We start from the raw sequence: 17,657 nt of genomic DNA, 5'->3' as shown, positions 1-17,657 counted from the left end.
ATGAAATAAAATTGCAAGGGTGGGAGGGATTGGTGAGGCCGGGAAAAGTCGAGAGAGTACACGAGAAGGGGGAAGGAAGGGTCGAATCTCGTGGTCGCTGTAGGTCGTGGAAGGAGAGGAATTTGAACATGGAGGGGGCGAAGCTAAAGAAATGGTGGAATCGATATCCGCATATTTAACGGATGATCGCCAGAAGCCGCAAGGGCATAAGAAGAATTGAAAAAGGAATAAAGAGAGGACGACGCGACCAGAGAGTGACAAGGATATCGTCGGGCAAATCGCAGCCACGAGGCAGGAAACTGTGAAGGGTGATTTGAAAAATAACGCTTCAAATAGCGACGCTAGCCCATACATAGATCCGAATCTGCAGTTGGATATCCCAGTGAAAGTCCCAGTCAAATAGCCCTCCCAGAATGAAAGGGAAAAGTAAAACATAAAACAAAACAAAAACAGGTTCATTCCATCGTATCTGTGGTTTCTGTCGCGAGGTCAACGAGCTGGCAACCCGATATTACGCAGAAACCACCCTGTGAAAACTGTCCATAGTCATTGTTCACAGCAGGCGGCAACCCCTGGACTTCTTCTTGGGGGCCGGCTCGAGAGCAGCAACGATAGCCTAGTACGTTCAAAATATTGTCAGCAGAGATCGATATAAGGCAAGGATGAGAGAGCGGAGAGAGTCATATTTCCCTCCCCGTCTCGCTCATGTCTCCCAAAAACAAAACAAAGAAAGTCGCAGGTGATATCTTACCTCATCGAAGACATCCTTGAGCTTGTACTGCGTCAGGGCAGAGCACTCAACATATTTCACAGCACCAAGGTCCTTAGCCATCCGGTCACCATCCTCCTTACGGATGGGTTGCATCTTCTGCCGGGCAAGCTTCTCGCGCACGTTCGCATCGTCGCGCAAATCAGTCTGAGTACCGACAATAAGGCAAGGGACACCGGGACAATGATGATGAACTTCAGGGAACCACTTTTCACGGACGTTCTCAAACGAGGCGGGCGAAGTTACGGAGAAACAAACGAGGAAAACGTCGGTCTGGGGATAGGACAACGGGCGCAGACGATCATAATCTTCCTGACCGGCGGTATCGAAAAGACCAAGAGTATAGGGCTCATCACCGATCCTGTTTTATAAACATTCAAAGGTCAGTATTTGAAGCATTTAAATTTTTCTTGAATTTTTTTTTTTTTTTTGGCTGGGGCGGCTTGTTCCCGCGGGTTTGGTATATCGGTCATTATGGGGGCTGTGAGGATCTATCAAAACTTACATCACAGTCACGGCGTAGTTGTCAAAGACGGTAGGAACATATTCCGAGGGGAACTTGTTGGTTGTGTAGGAGATCAGGAGACATGTCTTTCCGACAGCACCGTCCCCCACCACGACACACCTAGAAGATCGGGGTTAGTCCCAGAAAGAGGGGGCGCCTCTCGGCAAGGAGGGGGGAAGTTTCGCACTTGATGGTAGCGACAACCATATTTGTGAGCACCGCAGGCGAACCGAGGCGTTAGAAATCAAGGAAGATGGAGATGGGGGGATGGGAGAATGAGGGGGGAAGGAAAAGGCTTGTGGGAGACAAAAAGGGAGAGAAGAGCTGTGGTCTGGATTGAATGGGGCAACCCGCAGAGCAGATGGAGTCTAGACAAGTGCTAGTCTCGTGAGATACGCGGCCTGTACCATCTCTTTCATGATGAAAGCTTTGGTCATATATGTGATAAGTTTGATATTTGATTATATAGATTTATCTAGAAATTTCTTTGTTATGATTAACAGGGTCTTTTTATTACAATTTTACACATAGAAGCTCTCAATTTCTGGTGTTCTTATGCTTATCGTGACGAGGTAGACGTTACGTTGTTCCTCGTAGTTGATACGCGTGAATACATCAATACAGGAAAACTAACGGGTCGAGGGTTGCCAAGACCCGGTATCAAAGAAAGAGTCCTCGATGTGACGGCCACCCGCTGTCGGTTAAGCGCTGCTGGTCCACATGGAACCATGACAACTTGAGTTCTTAAATGAGCTTTTGACACTACATATGTACTTAGTATCTTTATCATATTCCAATGGATTTCTTTGTAAGATATACAGTTTAGCTGTGAAAATGTGAAACAGAAATTTATACCCAAATTTACAAGATTTACAGACACGTTGGTATTAATTCCAATGTTACTTTAGTACTTGGTACCCAGCTATAGCTCCATTGCAAACACCCGCAGCTAGTTATGCATTGCTTAGTGAAAATCTACCCGGAGTACTCCAAATCTAAAATTCTATACAGAATATAAAGTCTCTTAAATTCTTCCCCCAAAATGACGACAATTCGCATCCCTGAAAAAACCCCCCTTTTTACCCCCTTTTACCCAAACTTACCCATATGTATCCGTGTCATTTCCCCATAAATACAGAACCACAAAGCCCGCCCCGAGCAGCCCCAGGCTCTAAAAAAGCCACACCGGCCAAATATTTGATTGCAGTACCGTTCCGAAACGGCATACCCCCGTAAGGGGATCCCCAGACACGCTAATCTCAATTCTGTCGCCCACACCGCCCCCTGTGATTTAGCTGATGGATGGGGACTCGTTCGGTTTCTCGGCAAGCGCTAGCGAAATAAAATCACCGAATCATCCAAAGACACACCGACAGTCCAAGTGCCATGTTCAAAAACTTTTTCATGAGAAGGCGGAGATGGGATGAGATAAGAGCAGACCGAGGCCGTGGGTGTGGAACATTGAAAGGGCAGACGACCACTACGTAGGGATCAGCATACATACATATGCATGAGGGGACAATAATGCTGCAGGAGTGGCTTCTTCCCCAACAACCAAACCCTGAAATCGGAATCGTAATCGAGATCAAGCTCCAGGCTTGGTCTTGGCACGGATCGGCCCCTGTCATTTAATTGAGGAACTGTCAATCTTTAATAAAATATGATTGAATGGAAAACAGGATTTGGAAGAACATTCTACTTATCCCATTCAAACCAGACTTAAGCTAGATTGAGACGCTCAGTCAAAGCAATCACCAAACTTTGACTATATGTGGCTCAATTATTATAAATTACTAATCATCAGCATTGGTGGTCTAGTGGTTATGATTGCCGCCTTCCATTAACCTGTTAAGCGGCAGAGCGGGGTTCGATTCCCCGTCAATGCATTTCTTTTACTTTTTGTTTCTTTTTTTCTTTCTGGTCTAGTCGCCGTAGATGAGAACCAACCAGGCATATAAACAATCCTAGTGTTTTTTCAAATGCCTTCTTCGTTACATCATCGTAGATAAATGTATACCTCGGGAAGAGTGATTCATGCATAGTAGGCAGACAAACCGTGCCTCACCAAATACGTCGTGTATCAATGCAACCTTTGAACAAACATTGAATCACATTCATATGCATACCTAGGTAACACGTGATCTATAATTCCGAAAACTTCCTCCAGGGTATTCTAAATCTAGACTGTTCCCGAGGTCTGCTGCCTCGGGTGCCACTTGATTCGCAATCGGTAACCAAAAACGCCAGTGATGTTGCTGAGTATGCTTAATGCAGTGGAACGAGGTCCATAGAAACAATATATAGTAAACAACAAACAAAAAGAGAAAGGACAAGAACATAACAAAAAGGACAAAACAGGAAAATCCGAAGGTCGTACGGTCGTAAAATCTTCTGTGAACATGGTCATGGCCCATACACATGTGCACAAAAGGGGGGTGGCCCTAAGTCAATCATTTATGTTGTTGGTCATCAGTATCGGCTTCTGCCTCCACAGGTGGTGGGGTCTCATCTCCGTCATTGTGGCTACCAGGGCTCATCTTCAGACAAGTCAGTCACTCTTGTCTCTAGATAAATCATCGCTATTGGCTGGAGTGCTCACCTTGTCCAGCTTGTAGTCCACCATAACAAGACTAAGCGGAATCAACGGTAAAGTCACGATAATGGCGAGTGTTAGCAGGCGGTTCATAGTTTCTTGGTATGCGCGGTTGATGGCGATGCGAGTCGGGGATCCCATAGGGTATTCGAGGGCCGTTGTCAGTTTGCCAAAAATCTCGCCGGCTTGAGACTTGCTCTCTTCGGGCAAGTACTGCATAAGTTTTTGGGGAATCAAATGGGTCCAGATGGCTCCGGAGATGGCGGCACCAACGGCACCACCCATTTCCATGGACGTGAGAAACATTGCGGTGGCTGCTGCGACTTCTTGGTGGCTTGCAGATGCTTGGACGCCGAGTTGAACGGGTACGTTGAGCAAGCCGCCGCCACAGCCCACGAGGACTTGGGTACCCAGGACTTGTAGGTGAGAGGCGCCCTCTTGACGGCACGTAAGCATCAATGCTAGACCAGTCATGTAGATGACGCAGCCAATGGTCACGAATATGCGGTATCGGCGCGTGTACTTGATTAGGAGTGACACGGTGAATGCAGCAATAGTCGATGTAAATGCAAAGGTTTGGGTGACACGACCAGCGGTGGCCACATCATAGTTCTGGACGACCTGAAGGTAAGAGTAGAGGTAGGGTTGAACGGAAAAATAGAATGCCACTAAGTTCATTTAGCCATAGATCCCGATTGGTTAGGTGATTGCAGATGCAAAGTATCGGACTTACTGAAGTACCAAAATGCCAAAGCACAACCAGCAAGAGCGGTTCGTTGCTTAAGTAGATGCAGAGAAAGCAGAGGCTTGGGCGCTAGCCTCTTAGATGATTCATACAACGGAGTAGCAATCAAGCAGAGGACACCAATGACCATCATTATAATGATGCTTGGGCTTTTCCATCCATTTTTGGCACTGGCCGCCAGCGTCAGGGGTACCAAAAGCAGAGTCACAGCTGCTGATAACAAGGTCAAACCACCAACGTCCAGGTCGTACCATGTTCTTCGAATGACGCTGAAAAGGCTCCGCCGGCGTCTCGCCTTGGATGGTTTGATCAGATTCAATCGTTCAGCTTTACGCTGATTCAGAAGCAGCGAAAGAGCGAGTGGCAAAAAGGCAGCGGGGAGGATGATTGCCCACATGCCATAGCCCCAACGCCATGATGATGACTGAAGCACGGCTCCAGCGATGGTCGGCCCGAGCCAGACAGTGATCAAAAATGGGAACTCTGGGAGTAAAGCCAGAAAGGCACGGTTGAGAAGGTCACTGCTATCAGCGATGAACACCTGCTGGAGAATTTGCAGACCCGTTGAACCAGCGGAGTAAAATATCTGCGCCGAGGCATAAGTTTGCACATTGGTCGATGCAGCCATCTGAATATAGCCCAGGATATATATGGTAATGCTTAGACAGAATGCCTCAAAGCGACCAAATACATCGGCAACCTTTGCCATGGGTGGTTTGATTACCGCTGTAAACAGTCAGCGATGCGTTCACAACTATGAATTGGACATTGAGCCAAAAAAAAAAAATCGACACACCATTGACTACATTCTGAACCACAAGAACGGTGGAAATCAACGAATGCTTGCTAAATGCACTGGTGGCATATGCCGACAATGACATTACAGTCTGGCCCTCCAGGGATGTGCAGAATGCCATGAGGAATATACTTTACGCCAAGTCAGCAGGGTCACAGGATTTGGCTGCAAGCCACAAACGAACCTGACGTAGGCGATCATTAATGAACGAGTTGTCCAAGTCATATTTATCGCCTCAATTTTCCTCACTCCTTCTTGTGCTTCGCCCATCGTTGAAACATCACTTGGATCACCGTCGGTTTCGTAGCCATCCTGCAGCAACTGATCCCGTTCATGATCCATAATCGTCTCGTCCTCTCCCCGCGGTATAGCACCGTAGGAGGGACCGTCGCGCGCATCAAGGAGTGGCATGACCACCAAAAAAAGAGCTCTGAATGTTATATAGTGTCTTGGTCCATATACAGATCAGTGATCAAAGCTTCGAGGCTTCATGGAAACCATATACGGGGAAGGCGGCGATCTCGATAAGAGTCAAACAATAAGTAACTGCAGACACGATCATTTAAACGAGAGTTCATGCAACATGGGAAGCGACAGCGGGCGTATCACATAAAAGGGGATGGTAATCCTGCTTTGACTAAACACCGCTTGGGCACCGGCGGATTTGGGGCCGACCTGAGCCAGTCAGATCCACAGCTGAAATGGAAAATAAAAAGCAAATACGACGACACGAACAAATCAGGCCGATCAGGGGATTTAATCAGGAAAGGCGAGATGGATCCAACAGTGTCGCACCAAGATTCGAAAAAAAAAAATCAAAATCAAATCAAATATGGGGCACAATGACTCCGGCGCAAAGAAGCAGGCAAGCGCGGTAAGATCGATTATATTCCCATAGAAGGCTAGCAAGCCCGAAAATCCACTCGGGAGTCAATCAGGATTAGGCAGCGGAAATGGTTAGATTAGATCTGCCAACGACTCTTCTTCTTCCTCTTCTTCTTTTCTGGTTTGTCTGAAGAAAGAGGGGCCAGCCTGTAAGGGGCAGGAAGTCAGCAGGGAAGACCGATGCTCTTCTCTCGTCAGTCGGATGGCGGGATGAGACCGAGTCACGATCGGCGGTCGCACTTATGCACGTCGACGGGGTGTTAGTGTACAGGTGAAGATGATGAGAGGCGCAGGCCAAGTTCAGCGCGCCCCAGCATTCCGGCAGTCTATGCACCTGGACAATTTGAGCCAAGGTGATAATCCGATTAGGCAACCGGAGCGAATTAAAAAAAAAGATATCACACCGTGCCGATGACGATGGAGGGGGAACTGCAAGTGGAAACCTGGCCGGATAAGAGAAAAAAAACGAAAGTGGATCATGGCACGTCAGGCACTAGGAGTCCAAGCGGGGGAAATAAATCATCTCCGTTTCATCAGCATCAGCTGGGGGGCCTTGTGTCAAGATGAAAGAGACATAAGAATAGGAGCCTCTTATGATATGTCCTGAGATATGACTGATCGATAAGATGTACTCGAGACTGCTGGTTCGTCCGGCAGGAACCGCTTTGGCGTAGTTGCATCCCTGGTCTGCAGCTGTGGGGCCTTAATGCGTGGATTATAAGCAAAAGTCCCAGGTCAATAAGACCAGGAAATATGAGAGCGACATAATCACTAGCATTTTCATCCATGTTTTTATTGCAATTGTGAACATGATCAGATAACTATTGCAGATGATATCAAGAGGTTTCAACCGTGTGACCATCGCACGTGGCCAATGTTTGCATTCAGTTTGAAATTCGGCCAATTTGTGTTTGTCTACGTCTCTGACTCTCTACCCTCCAGTTGCTGTACATAAAACCCCGATCGCCCTCAAAAATTCAAAAATTTGGTGCACGTCAGTTGATCACCCGCTGTGGGGGATTCATCCCGTACGCCCCGACCATGATCGTCCACGGATGCCACCATTTGGCCCTGGCATGGCACGGGGGCCCGTGCCGTCCCAACTGCCCCTGCCCAGGCTTCAGTCTAGGACCTAATTACCATGACGCGATCGGCCTTAATACACATGATCAGGAAACAGCGCAACAACAAGATCCATGAATTTCTCGTACAGATCTGTGGAACAAGCGCCACATGCGAAAACTCTGGAACATACTTATTGAGACAGTTCAGCCGACCCCAAATTTTCCCATGCCCCCTGTTCATCTCCATATTGCCAAAATCGGATTTGGAACGAATGCATACACTCCAAGTTTCCAACCATCCCATGAATACTTATTCCTTGTCCCCAATGGACTCGATAACAAGATGTCCAAAGTTGACCGTCAACTCCCCACCTTCCGTTGAAGGCCGCGCCGCATAAACCCCAACCCAAGTCTCCTGCACGTTTGCCTCCTCAAAGATCCAAGTGACCTCTCGGATAGGATCCTTCTGCACTCCCTTCACGAGATAAATCCACAAGCTGTTATCTGCCTCCCGAACCAGCTCCAGAGTTGCAGACTTCCCTCCAGAGGACAGGGGAAGCAAGCTCCAGTCGGCCCAGCGGTCTTTTGCAACCACGCTGATATGCGGACTGCCATGGGTAAGTTCGATGCCGGTCTTGACCCACTTTTGGGATCCATCGGCGATATTCAGGACTATGACAAGACCGCCCTGGTCGTATTTTTGTGTCCACTGCGCAGCGACTGCAACTCGAGCTCGTTTGAATGAACCAAGGGAAACGGGCTGGTAAAGTAGTGGAGCGTTGAAGGTGTTCGTAGAGGGGGGTTTGGACCAAATATCTGTGGCGGGGTGGGCTGTCAAGCTGAATTCTGGGGGTGGGGCCTCGCCGCCGGGAACCGGATCGTTCGAATTGACGATGTGGAATTTCGACATGGTTATAAGTATATGGAGCTTCCAGGGCTGGATTTAGGTCGTGTAAGTGGGATATAGAAAGCTGGGAAAGTGAAGGAGGCAAAAGTGTGACTGGATGACTGTAAGCACTAATATTTTGATCATGGATTGCCACTCGGGGACCGCTTGAACACGAGACAACCTGATGTTGAACGGGATTCAACGAACCTGGAAAATCTTGATAAATGTTGCCCACTTAGGCCAGAAGATGCTCTGCAGGGTCTTTTGGGATCTTCAAAGCAATCAATTGATACCGGAATGCTCTGGGTAGCACATAATCTGGCTACGTCAGCAAGCTCGGAGATTGACATCTTCCCCGCTGAGGGGAAACTGACTTTCCGGAATCTCCGAATCAAAGCATCAAAGCTTCGTTCAATACGCTTACTTCAAAACCAAGAGGATTAAATCCCATGGTAGTTAAAAGGCCCTACTCATAAAACCATGCTGTTCTTCATGACTTCAGTTCACTGGTTCATGACGTTTCTTCATCATCAATTTGGTTCAGGTTTCTGATTGTTTTGCATGTCTGTTTGACGCTGATACATCGTTGAGGACATATCCAAGCCTCCAATTTGATGGAAACACCTCTCGATATCCATAAAATAGACATGATACCATAAAAATACTACTTCGAAAGCACCAATCACGCATCGAGCACAAATAGTCAATGTTCCCTAGACCCTTTCACCAACGCCGAAACTTCTTCACCAAGATGCAGCAGAGAGGCAATACCAATCTGGGACAATTCTCTCTGACCTAAGTCTCGATAACCAACTCGGTGATCTCGATTTCTGTGACTTCATCTCCGATGATGAACTCGAGCAGCTCTTTTCTGGCGGCTTGCGATTCGTCCTTTGAGATGGTCTCTATATTATCGACCAGAGCAGCTGCCAGAAACTTGGGAAACGGGAGCTGATCAACGTATAATGATGTGAGTATATGAACGAAACGTTATTGTATCTTTTCTTGGACCTTGAACTCTTACCTTCATCGATACCAGCCTGTCAAAGGCTGTCTCGTTTCCGCTGACTCCAATATCTCTGGCTCGAAGACACGACACTAGGTCATCGCCCCCATAATATCCAATCGCAGTGTTATCAAGTCTCCCACTTCCCTTGTCAAGCCCATAGCGATAGGCGATAACCACCTTTGCTAGAAAGGGGGACGTCTCCTTGTAAACGATGTCCCATGCATCAAGAGCGGCGGGAGACTCGTCAGCCGGTTCGTGGAATAACGACAGCTTTTCGTGGATCAACGACGGGTATTTTTTCTCTCGTTCAATTCTGTCTCTGATTGGCTGGAGAGCCTTTTCTCTTGACAAGCGATGCTCTGCTTGTTCTTTGTCTAGCTTTGCTTTGTATTCGGCCGCCCTTTTGTTCATCGCCTCCTCCCTTCTGTTCCACTCCTCGTCACTCATAACCGTTATCTTTCTGCCTGCCCTGCGGATTTCATCGGTTCTCAGGTCGGTTCTTGACTGTATTTGCTCGCTTGCAGTTTTGCCGGTGACGAAGTTCAAGGTGCTCTTGCTCAACTCGCCATAGCGCTCATAGTATGACATATTGAATATTTGGTGTATCGTTCGACTCTTAAAAAAAGTCAAGGCAATATGGGTGGTCGCAACTGAGCTAGAAGAGTATAGAGAATATGATGAGATGTTAGAGTGTATGCAATCTCGCTGTCTTTATAAATACAACTTCCTTAAGCGATCATCAATGGGAGTTTCGGTTACGTCAATTTCGAATATCGAGTCCCTTTTCCACCGCTTGTCGAGCCATTTTTCAGCAGCATTATGATTCCAACGTTTCAAATGTTGAAGCCAATTAATTTGCCTTTGGATTCATATGTATGAGTGATTAATAAATCACGCACTCTTGCAGGCATCTACACACGATCTAGACATATATTAGGGATACTCGTCAACTTTAACAGCACTTGAGTGCTGCAGCTGTGTCGCACAATTACGTACCATCAGCATGATTATTGTTCAGCTGAGCTTCACGGCAATTATCTATACACAAGCACGTGGGGATTTACGTTGCATTCTTTGAATGTTAATGCCCAAGGCAGAAAAAGTAAGCGATGGTTACACAATTGAATATAAGCAACTCACATGCAGCTTCCAGATGTCATAATAAATGCCAAAATCAACCCCCATCCAGGTTGACCAATCGTAGTCCGGTCCCCACAAGAATCAACCGGAACTATCCTGTAGAGAGAAGGTGCTCATCCTATGAATCCTGCCTCGCCGTATACAGACTTATATAGTGCATGTACCTGCATCGATACATATGCAGCCTTACTACTTTATATCACGTCTTTTCGGGCCGAAAACAGTGGAATTTGTCAGCTATACCCAATTTTTGAGGCATTCCCTGTAATTTAAACGTCCATTATTTGTGATGGGGGGCTTTTGCCTATCACTACCAAGAAAATTGAAGTAATAAGGTGAGTTTCAGTAAGTTCATAAGGTGAGTTTCGGTAAGTTTGGAACAGATCAATCAATCACGCGTACATAGAGAAAACTGAAAAAAATCGGCTACTCAAAGTATATAAGATGTGCTGAACGTCTGGTGTGGTTGATAACATTTGAAAGTCAAGCCGCGCTTGACATTTCTTGCTTGCCTTATTTCCTTCTTACAATACCATTCCATCTATCCATTGAATCCATTGACCATGGTCGATCAGAAAATCTACGACAGGTGGCTAAAGGATTCAGACGCCTGGGTACCAGAAGATGACTGGGATCCAACTCAGTATTATGAATGGTGCATGCGCCTAAAAGACGCGAAAACCAAGTTAAAGACAACTTTCAAAGAGGTTGACGAGAAAGTCCTTGCGGACTGCAAATCGCTTTGTGTGAAAAACCAGCCTAATGTTTCATCGCCTGAGAGTCTCAACGTCTCAAAGATGATTACAAGATACTGCAGTGCCTACAACTTCTACGCGCGTTCCGCTTTTGAGGACCTTAGCGACAATGTGCTCGTGACACGTGCTCAGAAGCATCTTGGGAAAATGGGTATCGGGATGATGAACTACGAAGTGGCAAGGATGTTGCAGAAAGCAGCCGACAAAGTAAGTGTCTTCCTATCGCTGGTTTGGCATATTTTTAATTGAGTCAACACTTCCTAGGTTGCCTTCAAAGATGCCGTATCTGAGATACTCACTGAGTTTGTGCAAACCATCGAACCGTGTCTACCTGTCGCGCTCGCATGGCGCTTTGATGTAAATCCATATAGTCATATTACTGAAGCTGTCGTGTTGGCGCTCGCGCACGGAACTGTGGACGGTATTCCTCCAAAAACGACCGATTTGCCGGCAATCATCGGCGAAGTCAAGAAGCAGTATCCGGATAATTTCAAGTATTCTTTGGAGAAAGATATATCGAAGGCTCTAAACAGCGATGAGCGGATCAAGCAGTTTATGACAGTTCGTACCGATCCAGGTTTACCAGATCTTGCCGAGAACCTGGAAAGAGAACTAGCATTGCTGAAGCTTGTCATGTCTTCGGGCGACCTCGCAGGCTTATTGGATAAGGCAGCTGGTTATGAACGAGACTATCTTTCCTGGCAGAAAACCGTCGGTCCATCGGTGACAGCCATCAGTCGCCTCGGGAAACGTTCCGCCGGGCTCGATGCTGCGAAGTTGGCGGAATATGCACGAAAGCATGCCTACCGTCCACGGTAAATGGCACGCTAGGTGCGATGCTACCTGAGAGTAAGGGGTGATTTCTCGGTCAGTTGATTGGACAATTTGTCAGGATCAATTTTCGAATGTTGTGTTTCAATGTCTAGTAGTTCATATTTCAGATTTATTGAATTTCCAATCATTTATGTTACTTACTTCTTGTTCTGTATGCCACTAGTCCGTGATACCAGGCTGCATCAATTGATGAGCACTGCCTCAGATGTCAATCGGCCGGTCCATAGCTGACCTCTGCAAAGCTGCTACCTTGAACAGCTTGAAAATAATTTTCGTCAACTAGTTGCCAGTGTATAAGCTCAGTATGTAACCCCCTCTTTCAACCGAACCAGGCTTGTCAAGATAACATTGAAATAATGTTTCCACGCAACTCAGGCGGAATAAAGTTGTCAGTCCAGTCGTGCGTCATACGGTAGTTGATATCAAAAAGTTGACATTTGAAGGATCTTGATAGACCTTCCTGTGTAACCTAGTACTGGTTGAACCAAGTATGAAACATCTGAAAGCGAACTTTGTCCGGAAGCCCTTCACTTGCGAAGCATTCAAAGCATGCATTTGGCTGCTTAGCAGCTTTAAGGTATTTCCTGGTGGCACGTAATAGCTTGCCATATATAGGGGTCGGTACCTTGTCAGAGTCTATATCACTTCGGGTATGCTGTAAGTCTTTCGGCTGAACTATTGGTCTAGTTGGTGAATTAGATTTATGAGCTTTCTGTTTAGGCCGGCCCCTTAATGGGCCTCCTTTAAGGATATCATAATACTGGATAACCGCTGCAGTACCCGTATCGCGCCGATGCTACTTATTCTTCAATAAGTTAGAAATAGGATAGAAAATAGTAGGACTATACACGAAATGTAACTGCAGGGGGTATATATTATCCTCTAGGGAGGGTTTTACTTTACCTCGGTCTGCCCAATTGGCGAAGCTTGCTTCGACTTTTGATAGAGGGCTACGAAATGTATTAAGGCAAGCAAACGAAGGCTTGATTGACTAGGTTGAGCTCCCCTTGAGAGAGAAAAAGAAAAGTGGCAGTCTGAGCGCTCTTTTATAGCGCAGAACAGGCAGGAGATTGCTGCAAACAGGCAAGCAAGCGAAAAAACAAACTCCAGCATAAGATTCCCCGACAACTTCACTTTAATATGGATCATTGAGGTAGATTTTACAAGACATCGGTGGAAACGAAAAGTTAAGAAATTAGGTATGGTCGGAGGAAGATGTCACATTGGTATACTTCGAGCGCCTACAGATTAGGTAATTTCTGAGCAAATCAGTCGATAATTGTCGATGATACCCATGGATCTGTAGTCTTGCAATATGTCTCGATACAGTCAACGGCTACTGATCATAGTAGATTCAGCCATCGGTCTTAATCTGGACAAATGGCCAGCATCTGACGAGGCAGGAATTTCCGATGCTGATGCTTGCCGAGGCGGACGTCTGGCAAGAAATAAAGCAAGAATCAAGATTGATGTCAAAGTGAAATGGCCAAGAAGGCTCCATCCTTGGCTGATGGACAAATTCAAATGTTGTCAGTCCTCAGTCCCCAGCCCCCAACAATAAAACTACAGCCCTTGAGTGACAGTCAATTCCGAAATACCATACTCCGTACCATCCAAGTTCTGTACTGAAGCGAACATCTAAACCAGACCGGAAGATCCGACCAACTGATTTTTCCCCCAAGACATAGATGACTTCACGCACTAATGCCGGCCCATCACCTAGATTTGAAATCAATGCCATCAATGCGCAGAAGCAAATCAAAGGCCCAAGAACAAAGACCCCCTCTCGCCCCCGCTGCCCCCGCCAAGCACAAGCAACAGGCGAACTTGAAAATCATGATCATATCCGGCAATGAGGGATGAAGAAGACGGAGCATTATGAATGGCCACAGAGTTCCTGTCATACTCAAAATTCTCCGGCCGAACAACACACACACCCTCTCTTGTCATGTCTTGTCATGTCATGCTACCACACCCTTATCAACGCCTTACCCCAAGTGGAAAGTCGGGCGTAGGAATAAATCCCCGATGGTGATCTAATTTCTGATTGATACCCTGCAATGCACTACGCCATTCCTCACAACCCAGTCAGCCAGCCAGCCCATCAGCGCCTGTCCCGCAACTCCACCACCACCCATGTGGCGAACGTGACAGCACGACCATGTACACAGTGACGCCAGCTAATTGATCGCCAAACCAAGCGTAATCCTCACAGCAGGTTGGGTTGTTGTTGGTGGCGGGCCTGAATCCATTGGTGCAGAAAACAGGTTCGCGCCGTGGCTGCCGGCCATCACGGGTTGCTGTTGCAGATTATTGTGAATTTTTGAGTGATGCGATGCGGCATGCCCAAGTGGCTCCAGTGACTGCAGCGAGAATTTGGAATGAATATTAGAGGAGAGGGTTCATCACAGGGTTGTTTCATTTTGGCGCTGCTTAATGGTTTCTTGGTAACGCTAGTCCATGTTTCGGTATCCAGTGAGCTTTCAATGTTCAATGTTGGCAGGTAAATCGTGGACATGCCCTTTCTTCCAAGGCTCCCCCGCCCTACTTTTTTTTTTGTCTATGTTTTGTTTTGATGTAATAAATGTGTCACTCTGGTAAGCTGGTGACTCCGAGGACCCCGGGCAATGATGCCATTGCTAGATAGAATGTATTTAGAAAGCCTGGTGAGTCGGGGATATGCCGATTTCAAACCTGGACAGCCACAGCCACGTGGAGGTGAGGGGATGCGGGGTTTGTTCAATGTTGGTGTTTAAATCGGGTATTATCGGTGATCAAAGAGCTTTGAATCTGGTAGATGAGATATTACTGGAAGAATTCAAAGTTTTCAGACGTGAAGATAGTATAAGCCTATGAGAGGGTAATATCCATCAAGGACGGACTTCGGATTAATGGCGGGAAGGTCGGGAGATGACCATTGCACGACCTGAGTAGTCCGAGAACTAATCAAAAGCTGTACAGAAACCAACAGAAACAGCAAACGGAAGCAGAAAACAGAAAACAGAAAATGCACAGCATATCCTGTATTCGAATGGACGTGGGTCTCACATAGACTGGAAGTGGAAAATGAGAGACAAAAAAACCACCAGAAAAACAAAGGTAAACATAGCTCAAGATATGCATGATAAACGCTCGCACGATCTAATTTGGAAGGAGTCTCTTCTCAGCCCGCATGAGTGCCTCGACGAAAATGACGAATCAGGCAACCTGCATGCACTGAAACAGTTTGCTCTGCATGCATCATGCGTCCTGCAGCCGATCCCGTGACGCGAACCGAGCCCGCGATCTGGCGGCAATTGATCTCTTTTTTTTTTTTTTTCTTGCTCTCGATTTACATGTAGTCGATGTTTCTATACCTATACTGTACATGTATATCCCTTGAATGATATGATGTGATGTTGCATAAGATCACCGGTACTATGTACCTGCTATTAAATCCGAGGGCGTTTAGATGGTATTACTGATACCGTTACAAGAATATGGTTTTAACTCCGAAGCTTTGTTTTGTCGCATTCTTAGTAGACACGGAGTACATGTATACTTTCTACACCCGAGGTCAGCAAGCCCTATACAACACGAATGTTATACTGTTTTCGGGCTGATCCCGACAAGCTAAGCGGCTGACTCCGTTGAAGAAAATCCCGTCTCCGTAACTAGATACTGGTGTTTTCCCGGGCGCACTCGGACCTCGGGATGCTTGAGTGGGACAGGATGTTGTCCCGTGAATAGTTTTTCAATAATCAACATGAAGTGTCGGCTTTCGCTCCTACCTAGGATAATGTTCAATGATTAGTGGGGGGGAGGGGGAAGAGGGGGGAGTTACGCCAGTGCATATCGAATGTCGACTGTGAGGCTCTGCCGGTCTAAAAGTGGTTACGATACGACATTAGCTGTCACAAACAAGGAATCTAGTTTCAAGTTCACAGCTTCGTGCATACTGCTCCAGTTTTTTTTTTTTTTTTTTTGGAGAAATTGTTTTTCACTTTTATGTTATGTAGCGGGCACTATGTACAAGGGTTGATGTATAATACCAATAATACAGTTGAAGTCGCCAAAACGTGATGATTACAAATACCTTGAAATCATTCAATTGATTAGTTGATTACATACTGAACTCCACCGCTGTCCAAGGTTTGAGAAATTTCTAAATGATAAATTCTGATAAAATTTATAAACTTTAGGATTTTATTCACGAAGTTTATAAGGTTGTGCTCGCTCTTACCTGTCGAATCGGGCCTCAACGGTCTCAAAGGATCCTTTGTTCTGCAGAATCGAGGCTGTCGTCCGAACTTACCGAGTCCACAAATGATGTAAACTATTTGCGAGTCAAAGTCAAAGTTGACGCTCGTATCAAACCCCGTGAAGATCATATGGTCAGGGGCAGGTACAAGAGTACACTTGCACGTTCAAATGTTGGTATATTGTCCTTACGAGATGGAGATATTCAAAGGATGGATCCAGTTTCCCTCACGGCCGAAGACGGAGATCACCGAGCTAGTGCCCATCTAAGGTACAAGACGCGAGGGAACAGAACATTTAACAGTGGAACCGTCAAGCCAAACCACAATCCGCTTAATACTAAGTACCCGCATTTCTAGATTTTTCTCTCGCCAAAGAAAAGATAAAATAATCATAAAAAAAATAGAGAAAAAAAAAAAAAATAGAATGGAAATCTAGATGCATCAAATGATGACTACTGCCTAATAGGGTAAATTACTAGAGATCCAAAAAAGAAATCTGGAAAAGAAGACGGAAAAACAAGACAAAAAAAAACAAAAAAAGAACAAGTATCCGCTATACCGCGGAGATACACGGGAATCCCGTGAAGAATGACAGCCCTGCGGTGGACTCGTTGATACGACCTCGACTTCGAAGCAACACAACCTTCACCGTTTGATCATTCCCAACACAGACCCCTCTACAAGAGACCATCCAACGTAGAAATTGCCAGAAGAGATAGAACACAACATCACAACACCTGAACTGCGCAGCCCGTCTTGCAGTAGCTTGGCGCTAATGTCCCGACTCCATGCCCGCGGCGTGATAGTGCTGTACGTGAAGCATTAGTTTCCCTCCTACTCACCCGGTGATTGGCTCGCTCGTGAAAATCAAGAAAGGGATTGTCTACGCGTTGGTCGTGAGACACCGTTGATCCCAATCCCAACATTATTCTTTCGCGGGTTTCACGGCGTATACAATTGCGGGCGTTTTTTTTTTCCCTGTCGCTCATGCCTATTGCGCATTGCAACCCACTGCAAGTAGAAATTTGTATTCTGTCATTTTTTTCATGGGTTGGAGCGAAATGCCTGACATGGGGTCGTCCCGGTCGGGGCCAGGTTTCGAAGTGGTCATGATCCCTGTCATCTTTCTCGTCGGAGTTAACAATGGGCGGACATGGGGTTTAGCGATGCAATGCATTCTGCGGCCAACTTCGCTTAATCGATTTATTATCAATATAATCAGTCAGTCGCACAGGTAAGTGCTGCACCGCTGCACTCTAGATCATTCTGTATCACGCTATGTATCGCTTTTCGCTGTATAATGTAGGGTACAGCCTTCCCTTGTACATGTACATGTACATACATGGTACATGGGACACGGAATATGTGCCTTTCCCCCCCCACCTTCCCTCCTTCCTGCTATAAGCACTTAGAAAGCCGAGTCAGACTCAGA

The 17,657-nt window shown here is 46.3% G+C and overlaps 5 protein-coding genes across 5 annotated transcripts; 1 reads left to right on the top strand and 4 right to left on the bottom strand.

Moving 5' to 3' along the window:
* Nucleotides 1-553: 553 nt before the first annotated feature.
* cdc42 (Rho family GTPase CDC42) lies at nt 554-1,481 on the bottom strand (the record flags this gene model as incomplete). The annotated part of the gene is made up of 4 exons (XM_057163455.1): nt 554-616; nt 752-1,130; nt 1,275-1,394; nt 1,462-1,481. 4 exons carry the CDS (start codon nt 1,479-1,481, stop codon nt 554-556), a joined length of 582 nt encoding a protein of 193 aa, XP_057022136.1.
* Nucleotides 1,482-3,724: 2,243 nt separating this feature from the next.
* On the bottom strand, nt 3,725-5,819 carry mirC (siderochrome-iron transporter MirC; the record flags this gene model as incomplete). The annotated part of the gene is made up of 5 exons (XM_057163454.1): nt 3,725-3,811; nt 3,874-4,535; nt 4,601-5,338; nt 5,409-5,539; nt 5,593-5,819. The coding sequence occupies 5 exons, from the start codon at nt 5,817-5,819 to the stop codon at nt 3,725-3,727; spliced, it is 1,845 nt and encodes a 614-aa protein (XP_057022135.1).
* Nucleotides 5,820-7,667: 1,848 nt separating this feature from the next.
* Nucleotides 7,668-8,267, bottom strand: N7466_004056 (uncharacterized protein; the record flags this gene model as incomplete). Its single annotated transcript, XM_057163453.1, has 1 exon — nt 7,668-8,267. The coding sequence occupies one exon, from the start codon at nt 8,265-8,267 to the stop codon at nt 7,668-7,670; it is 600 nt and encodes a 199-aa protein (XP_057022134.1).
* Nucleotides 8,268-9,041: 774 nt separating this feature from the next.
* On the bottom strand, nt 9,042-9,843 carry N7466_004055 (uncharacterized protein; the record flags this gene model as incomplete). The annotated part of the gene is made up of 2 exons (XM_057163452.1): nt 9,042-9,182; nt 9,271-9,843. The coding sequence occupies 2 exons, from the start codon at nt 9,841-9,843 to the stop codon at nt 9,042-9,044; spliced, it is 714 nt and encodes a 237-aa protein (XP_057022133.1).
* Nucleotides 9,844-10,958: 1,115 nt separating this feature from the next.
* On the top strand, nt 10,959-11,969 carry N7466_004054 (uncharacterized protein; the record flags this gene model as incomplete). The annotated part of the gene is made up of 2 exons (XM_057163451.1): nt 10,959-11,357; nt 11,415-11,969. 2 exons carry the CDS (start codon nt 10,959-10,961, stop codon nt 11,967-11,969), a joined length of 954 nt encoding a protein of 317 aa, XP_057022132.1.
* Nucleotides 11,970-17,657: the final 5,688 nt, after the last annotated feature.

The sequence above is a fragment of the Penicillium verhagenii genome, assembly GCF_028828195.1.
Source record: "Penicillium verhagenii strain IBT 33310 chromosome Unknown utg000005l_segment0_segment0, whole genome shotgun sequence".
NCBI classification, from domain to species: Eukaryota; Fungi; Ascomycota; class Eurotiomycetes; order Eurotiales; family Aspergillaceae; genus Penicillium; species Penicillium verhagenii.
The sequence above is the reverse complement of the archived record's forward strand: the minus strand, read 5'-3'. Positions and strand labels throughout refer to the sequence as shown.